This window comes from Copadichromis virginalis, linkage group LG17 (genome assembly GCF_057382275.1).
Source record: "Copadichromis virginalis isolate Kocher_CV1m ecotype Utaka linkage group LG17, C_Virginalis_male_GT1.1, whole genome shotgun sequence".
NCBI classification, from domain to species: domain Eukaryota; kingdom Metazoa; phylum Chordata; class Actinopteri; order Cichliformes; family Cichlidae; genus Copadichromis; species Copadichromis virginalis.
The window spans coordinates 17,035,642-17,043,926 of record NC_140634.1 but is presented as its reverse complement, the minus strand read 5'-3'; the positions used below and the strand labels follow the sequence as shown (position 1 = coordinate 17,043,926).

At 42.4% G+C, this 8,285-nt stretch overlaps 1 protein-coding gene across 2 annotated transcripts; it reads left to right on the top strand.

The window, feature by feature from the left end:
- Positions 1-49: 49 nt before the first annotated feature.
- Positions 50-8,285, top strand: svopl (SVOP-like). 2 transcript variants are annotated; one of them, XM_085435957.1, is made up of 16 exons: positions 50-250; positions 2,026-2,135; positions 2,705-2,796; positions 2,884-2,982; positions 3,274-3,345; positions 3,431-3,555; positions 3,659-3,722; positions 4,742-4,867; positions 5,324-5,452; positions 5,808-5,881; positions 6,390-6,586; positions 6,742-6,853; positions 6,963-7,044; positions 7,124-7,213; positions 7,292-7,405; positions 7,495-8,284. In XM_085435957.1, the coding sequence occupies exons 2-16, from the start codon at positions 2,027-2,029 to the stop codon at positions 7,504-7,506; spliced, it is 1,497 nt and encodes a 498-aa protein (XP_085292083.1). In that variant the 5' UTR covers positions 50-250; position 2,026; the 3' UTR covers positions 7,507-8,284. The 2 variants fall into 2 exon arrangements, with proteins under 2 accessions (XP_085292083.1, XP_085292084.1); XM_085435958.1 differs by lacking the exon at positions 50-250 and having other exon boundaries at positions 2,027-2,135; positions 2,708-2,796; positions 7,495-8,285.

Here is an 8,285-nt window from a genome sequence, read left to right as displayed (position 1 = left end):
CGTTAAATGTTGTGGAGAGGCTCTTGTTTTGTTTTTCTTCACTCAGCTGCTGATGGGCGGAACTGAACCACTCCCTGCACACAAAGCTCCCTACCCCTCCCCCCGGGCTGGCTCTCTGGTGACGATAGCACTTCCTGAATCACCTGGACAGGTGAACAGCTACGGTGTTGACCTACCTGTCGGGCTGTGACCTGCTACAGGATGAAAATAGACCTCACCGGCGGCCTCAGAGTTGAAACTCAACATCTGTGTGAGTACTGGTTTTATTTGAGAGAGAACGTTAAGGGTTCGATTCCGCTGTTGGTTCCTGTGTGAGAGGTGAAGCTGAAGTGGCTGTAGTCATAATAAATCCCGCACTCAGTTTTAATCGCGCCGGTTCTTCCCGGACCATTAACCTTTGACTGGGCTCAAAACGATTCCGTCCAGTTCATTAAAGAAGGATTAACACATCTGTTAAAATATCTCCTCATCCAGAGTTTGTATGCTTGTTTCTTTAAGGTTTGAGGATTTCTTACGTGTAGTTCAAAAAACTCATTGTCTGCCTGAAATCTGCAGCAATGTTATTTGCCAAAAAAAGACTGCTTGTATTGGTGTAAATGATTTTTGGCCTATGATATATGAAACATATGTCAAATATGTCCCTCAAATGATCTCAGGTTGTCTTGAGCCACCAACAACACTCTTGTTTTATCCAGCTAATAAGTCTCTTTGACATTAAAAGTGTGTTTTTTCAAGAGACACTTGGTTAAGATGGCAGCAGATATAACAAAGTAGTTCAATAAAGATATTTTAAGTGGCCAAAAAGGACTGGATTGGTTATAAAGCAGGTACAACAACACAGGTTCATACTTACAACATAACTTAATATATAATTCATCTCTAAATCATGTTCTCTACAGTCTGTTTACCAATATAAGTAAAGACATTACACATAAAAAAACAAACAAACATTGAAACATTGGAAATCACTTCGTTACAACACCTACTTCAGTTTCCTCCACCTCAGCTTCACAGAGAAACTAACACACCTCCCTTGTGAATAAAGCACAATCTGTGTTTGTGAGAGCAAAATGATTTTAAAAAAAGCTTCAGAGAATGTAATAAAGTAAGCCTGACAATAATATGTTCTTTTTGTTTACTAATAACTGGTTTCAAATCCATAAATCAACTGCTCGTTTGAAACTCTGATTGGCAGCAGCTCACTGATCAGTCTGCTCAATCTCATCTTTTTCTGGAGGCGATTAATCAGTCAATAGATCAGTTTGATGGAGAAGGTGATCAGTAGTACTTTGGGACTTTTACTTTTGAAGGACTCAGCGGTGTTTGTAACGCCACCCTGAAGTCATTGGATGAACATCGGTTTTTCTACTCTGTAGACTGTAGACCCGCTGAAAGGTAAAACCAAACAGTTGTGGATTAAGCTTACTTGTTGTTCCTAGAGTATTTAAAACTAGAATGAGGCAGAGCCTTCAGTTTTCAGGCCCCTCTTCTGTGGAACCACCTTCCTGTTTGGATTCAGGAGACAGACACTATCTCTACTTTTAAGATTAGGCTTCAAACTTTCCTTTCTGCTAAAGCATATAGTTAGGGATGGATCAGGTGACCCTGAATCCTCCCTTAGTTATACTGCAATAGGTGTAGGCTGCTGGTGGATTCCCATGATGCATTGAGTTTTTCTTCTTCAGTCACCTTTCTCGCTCACTATGTGTTAATAGAGCTCTCTGACTCTCTTCCACAGCATGTTTTTTGTCCTGTCTTTCACTGTATTTGATTTTGCACTGTATAAATAAAACTGAATTGAATAAACTGAACTGAATTAAGCGTGAGTGAATGTTTGAAGAAGCCTGCAACATTGCCACAGATATGATTTTAATATAAACGATGAAATGAAGACTCAGTTTACTAATAACCGGATTAAAATCAGCGGCGCTGCATGAAGCTGAAACTCTGCTCACAAATGTTCTGGCTCATGTATCTGCAGACGGTTGAACCTCAGACGGCTGAAAGGAAGACTTCTCATTTCAGGATGAGTGACTCTATGAAGACTCAGCTGGTGAGCTCCATCCATCTGCAGGAGGTGGAACTGCAGGAGAAACCTGCCGACGACAAGCAGGACAGCAACAATAGCAACAATGGTGAGTCTGATAATCAATAATCAAACATCTGGAGATGATGTGATGCCCTTGGAAACATTGGAGAATCCTGTGAGGCCCTTTGAAACGTTTCCTAAAAAGGTTGTGATGTTATTGTGAATGAACCTATCTGCAAAAACTGCAAAAACATCAGGAGAAGCACAGTAGGTTTCTGCCATGGGCAGGTTTTAACGGTCAGTTTCACTACAGAGACCTTCTTTGTACTTTATTTCAGTCCAGTTTTATTCCTAAAGCACTTAACAGCAGAAGTGCGATGCTTTATTCTGAAAGGTAAAGACTCGAATTCCTGTTCAAAGAATTTCCTTTGAACAGGAAGAAACCTCCAACAGAACCAGGATCAGGCGGTCCTGATCAGGAGCATGCTGGGACTCAAGTCCTCTGCAAGGAGGTTAAAGCTCAACTGTTTTAGGATCATATCAGTCCACCACAGAAGAACTAGTTCTCACCACCTCATTTCCCTCATTATGAAATTAAAGGTGTCTGTCACAGCCATTCTGAGCAAGAGGAAGGTGGTGATGTTAGTTGATGTATTGATTGATTGATTCTTGCAGCAGATAAAACGTTTACAGTGGAGGATGCCGTGGAGAAAATCGGCTTCGGGCGTTTTCACATTCTGCTGTTTGTCATCATGGGCAGCTCCAACGTGAGTAATGTTTATGCTCAGCAGCAAAATACTCAGAGTATTTAAAGTAATCAGGGTGCTCACTGTTGTGCTCGTGTTTGTGCGCAGATCGTGGAGGCGATGGAGATCATGTTGTTAGCTGTGGTTTCTCCGGAGATTCGATGTGAGTGGCGTCTGGATGACTGGCAGGTGGCACTCGTCTCCACTGTGAGTCACAGCACACAGACTGATCTGCTGATAATTTATTGATTAATCAATTAATTTGCGTCAACCAGTTAGGCTGAAACCTCTGAACTCTCAGAGGGTAACCCTGACCTCAGTAGGGCTTTCTTTAGCATGGCTTGACTTTATATGGTCAGCAGCTCTGAACAGGTCTCACTGATCGATCACGTTCACAGTCAGCAGAGCAGCTTCTTGTTTCATTACATCAGAGGCGTGTGAGCTCATTAACGTGATGGCTATATGAAAGTGCTGCAACACTTCTCTCTGTGTCCTCAGATGGTTTTTCTGGGCTTCATGGTTTGTGGAGTGTTGGGAGGATACATCGCCGACCAATACGGACGCTGGAAGGTCAGAAACAACCGACACGCAAGGTCTCAGCTGGAGTCTGTGCACTGATTGGTTGACTGCTGGTGTGTGTGTGTGTGTGATCCAGGTCGTGTTCGGTGGCTTCGTGTGGAGTGCGTACTTCTCGCTGCTCACGTCATTCGCACCGTCGTACGGTTGGTTCATCTTCCTGCGTGCCATGGTGGGCTGCGGCGTAGCAGGAGTGTCGCAGGGGTCAGCTCACACACACAAACATTACGCTGAACATCCTGCAGTCTGATTGGCTGGATGGTGGTAAGCTTCAGTGGCTGCTCTAATTGATAGTGTCTCTGTTCAGGTTTGTGCTGAAGACCGAGTTCATCCCGGCAAAGCATCGAGCCACCCTGCTGCCTCTGGCCACCGTGAGTTCATCCTTTCTTTGAATTTCACTGGTTTCCACAAAAATAAAGACGAGGAAGTCAGAATCATGTTGACCACAAAGTACTGCTCCATCTGGGAGACCTCACAGAGCGAAACATCACAGAGGTCCTAATGAGTGTCCACACAGGAAGCGATCATCAGCATCACTTTATCACTGACAGTTGGTCGCTATCAAACATTACAGGCTGAGGTTGCCTGGGTAACCCACCGCTGTATATCAGTCAACAGTATTTGTGACTCCGTTGGTCGTTGCCTTTATTGCTTACCTGGAAGTTGATAAAAGTTTTACTGAGGGATCACCCACTTCCTGTCACCAGCTGTTATTTCGCTCGCAGTTCCTTCCTTACTCTGCTCTAATCCTCATTTCTAAGGTCATGTTTTGGAAATCAGATATTGTGATAGCACAGAAGTTGAGAGGGTTCTAGTGCCCATTACTGAGGACCTTACAGGGTTAAATCCAGTGTTTTATTTGACCTTCATAATAATCATGGGCAATAGCAGCTTGACGCAGATTTTATTACATGGAAAACTCAACATGCTCAGCATAAAAGATAAAAACATAAAAGATGAGTAGGTCTATTATCTTTTTAAGGCAATACAATCAAATAAACACGTGTCAGTGTATACACGCAGTTATTAATCACAGTCTTGTGGAGATAATATTCTGTTTTTAAAGAGATGTGAGAAAGATAAAGTTTTAGATGTCCAGCAAATACAAAACATCACAAGGCGACAGCAGCAAAGCTCAGAGTCCGTCTCTAAAACACGTACATGTATCATAAATCACAGATAATGGTCTGTTGCCAGCCTTATTTTAATGCTTAATACGCGTCATGGAGAGAGCACAGCTCCATGGGTAACAGCTTCAGCTCACGTCACGTTGTTTGTTTGTTTTTCTCCCATGGGGTTTTCAAAGGCATCCTCAAACTCAGCTTAGTTACCTGTATGGTGTGATGTCATCAGTTCAGATCTCCCAGCATGCTCCCTGTTTGTGTGTCAGATATTCTGGATGCTGGGCTCCATGCTTATCATCATTCTGGGTATGCTGGTGGTTCCAACTTTGGGCTGGAGGTGGATGATACGGATCTCTGTCACGCCGAGTATCATCCTCATCTTCCTCTTTAAGGTGAGATATGCCCCTCACCTGTCCACCCTAACCTGTGCAGCAGTGCTGTGATCATTAGATTAGAAATGAATGCACATATGAACATTCAGTGTGGCAAATTAAACGAAGAATGAAAGATTCCTAAAGAGGTTTTCAAAGATGTTTAAGTCTTACTGTAATAATTCACAGTTACTAAAAGAAGTGAGGGATGATTTGGAGGTTCTGAAGTAGTTTGTCAGGTTTTAGGTTGTTGGTTGTTAAACTAAAAGTGCCAAAAGGAGAGGGGTGAACAAAAAAGAGAAGCGGAGGCACTAAACTAGTAGAAATCACATGAAGTGCCACTTAAAGCATAAGCTGGGGAAGACTAAGTTGCCACAATAATCTCATCAAGGCTAATGTGAGTTTCTGATTGCTGGATGTATTCAGGCTCGTGAACCCAGACTGACTGCTGTTTCTGTATGTATTGATTCAAATCAGTTTATTCCTGAGTCGGCTCGTTACAACGTATCAGCAGGAAAGACTGAGGCTGCCATGAAAACGCTGCACTGGATTGCTAAAATGAACCGAGCTTCTCTTCCGCCAGGACGACTCGTGGAGCCCGTCACGGTGCGTTAAGTGCAGTGAGTAAGACTTGAAATAAGTGTACCGATCTTCCTGAAAGTCGTTTGCTGAAGGAATCTTTCAGCTCCTGAAAATGTTTTGCTGTCAAAATGATTAAAAATATTTCAAAATTGTTTTATCTTAAAGTTTGTGATAACAGTCTACTGGAAAAACACTACACAGGGCAGTATGTGTAATTCACAGGGATGTCCTGATGGTGGCTCATAATATAAAGCAACTTGATGTGATTGCCATTGTGATTTGGTGCCGTATAAATAAAACTGTTGAATTGAGTTGAATCTGAGGGTATCACTGGATTCAGTCATAGGATATTCGGTGTGAATGTTCCTGTGTGTTTCAGAGCGAAAGAGGCAGCTGGAGAATTCTGCTCAGCCCATTATTCAGGAGGACATCTGTACTGCTCTGGTACTCATGGTAATGGTATTTTATTTTTTAGTGTTTTAATAAAAGCAGGCTACATAGCCGTCACAGTAAAAGGGCATCAAAGGAGCAAATTATCAGATAAAAGCAAAAGATCCAGTGAAAGCAAACTGGAGGTTTGCACAGGTTACAATTATAGACAGGAATAGTCATGAAAAACTTTCCTTCTTTAAGGAAACCAAATCAGAAAGTATGCGTGCTTTATATTAAAACATAGTAAGGTATCATAGGCATAGAGGAGAATACTGTATTATGTCTTCTGATTGGATGCCAAATAGGGAGATTTAAAGTACTAAGTTTATACAGACAAAAGTTGTCTATGAAGTGTTTCAAGCATTTCTGGAAACATTTCGTAGACAACTTAAAATGCTCCCAGCAGTTTTTTTCCCAACCATAGACACATCCGAGGTTTGTAGAAGTCATTGAATGTGGTTGTTATACCCAATATGTATAATCCTTCTTGGACCTGTTAAGGACCAACTTTCATTTGTTTCACTGTCAGGTTTGTGGCATCGTTTATATACTACGGCTCAGTGCTGAGCAGTTCGGAACTGTTGGAGAAGAACCTGTTGTGTGTGATCGATGCTGACAAAGAGCATCAGGTCAAACATCGCCATGAGGACGGACTGTGTTACTGCATCCCCTTTGGTTACAGTGACTACCAGACTCTGCTTATCAGCTGCCTCGGAGAGGTTGCATGTGAGTCATCGTCAGCGAAATGCGTTGAGAGAATTTTCAGTTCATCAGTTTTTCAGCCACACTTGCAGAATAATTCCTAAAACGTACTGCGAAGGTTTGCTGCTGTGCTGTTTCCGGATCAGGTCTACTCTGACTCCTCTCTTCTATCCTCCCAGTGGTCCCAGCAAACATCGCTCTGCTCAACGTGTTTGGACGCAAGATGACTCTGACCGTGCTGCAGCTGTTAGCAGCCTTTTTCTTTATGATACTCAACATTTGCTCCACTATGTAAGAGCCCCACAGATTGGACCCCCCTGACCGGGTCCAAGTGTATGACGTCATCTCATTAGAGCAAGTCAAGGTTTGTGATGTCATCTGGTCTGTTTTGGTCGTGCAGGTTTGGCTTCACGGTGCTGCTGTTTCTGCTGCGGTCTCTGGTCTCCATGAACTTTAATGTGGTTTACATCTACACAGCAGAGGTACGTTCACAGTCTGCTGGCTTCAACGGTGCATTTTTTAAGGACCGGGTCTGAGGTGACAGGAGTTTTGGTTTCTCAGGTGTACCCCACGGTGGCGCGCTCTCTGGGGATGGGTTTCTGTACGTCGTTCAGTCGCATCGGAGGAATGATCGCTCCGTTCATTGCTCAGGTGCGTTGGCTGTCCTGCTTAATGATCAGAGTTTTCAGGTTTTTGGTCCAGTCTATCATTGCTTTGTGTGTACTTCAGGTGCTGATGTCTCAGTCGGTGATTCTGGCTCTCTGTCCGTTCGCTGTGGCCTGTGTGCTCTGCGCTCTAGGAAACTTCCTGATGCCAATAGAAACCAAAGGACGAGCTCTGCTGGTGAGAATGTGATTTTGTATGAGCTTTGTTCGTTTTTCTTATGTCTAAATGCCGTGGTCTGACATGTTTGTTTGTTTGGATTTTTTCAGCAAAACTCCTGATGGTGTCTCTGAACAAACTGCTGCTCTTTGTTATTTCATTTTGGTTACATGTGTAAAGACTTTAAATATGATACTGACCTCAGGTGTTGCTGTGCCTTCATTAACAGCTCAAAGGGAATGAATGTTTGTTAGCATCAGTGAAGGAAACCTTACATTGTTCAGGTTGTCAGGCCAGTTGTGAGCCCTGTTTCTCTGGTTTTTGTAGGATTATCTTTCACCTCCTCCTGCACTTCACATGAATCAGCTGTTACTTTATGCTTAAAAGATTCAACAGTATAACAATGTAACATTATTTCTGGCTCTTTGTATGTAAAGAATAATAATTACCGTATATTTTATAAACATATCCAGAAGGTACAGGTACAGGTACAGTAGGCTCTAACAGTAATTCTGTATGCTCATTAATAAACTCCAACTATTGAACAAAGTGTTTGTGTGAGATAGTCTACCTGTGGATGTTTTTTTTCCTTCATGCTACAGATGTCATGTTTTACTTTGATCATATAAAACTGAATTTAATGAGAACATCCTGTGAGTGCAGTGTAAATGATCTTCCTCTGGCGCCACCTTCAGGACAAATGATACAGGCTCACGCCTCAGGTGTGATATGAGCAGCCTCTCAAGTGCAGCTGTAACGGAGTCAAAAAAAAGAAGCTTTATAACATGTTAATAGTTGGAGCATGTGCCAGATTTCGATGTCTCATTATGGAAATTTGTGATTGGAGAAAAATAATTAATTGATGTAAAAATAAATAAATAAATAATCTTTTGTGGTAAAC

Bases quoted from the DNA above. Each gene is read 5' to 3' on its own strand.
- svopl (XM_085435957.1), top strand. From the start codon at position 2,027: ATGAGTGACTCTATGAAGACTCAGCTGGTGAGCTCCATCCATCTGCAG. The intron at 5,453-5,807 runs GTGCGTTAAGTG...TGTGTGTTTCAG, and splicing joins GACTCGTGGAGCCCGTCACG to AGCGAAAGAGGCAGCTGGAG. The intron at 5,882-6,389 runs GTAATGGTATTT...TTTCACTGTCAG, and splicing joins GTACTGCTCTGGTACTCATG to GTTTGTGGCATCGTTTATAT.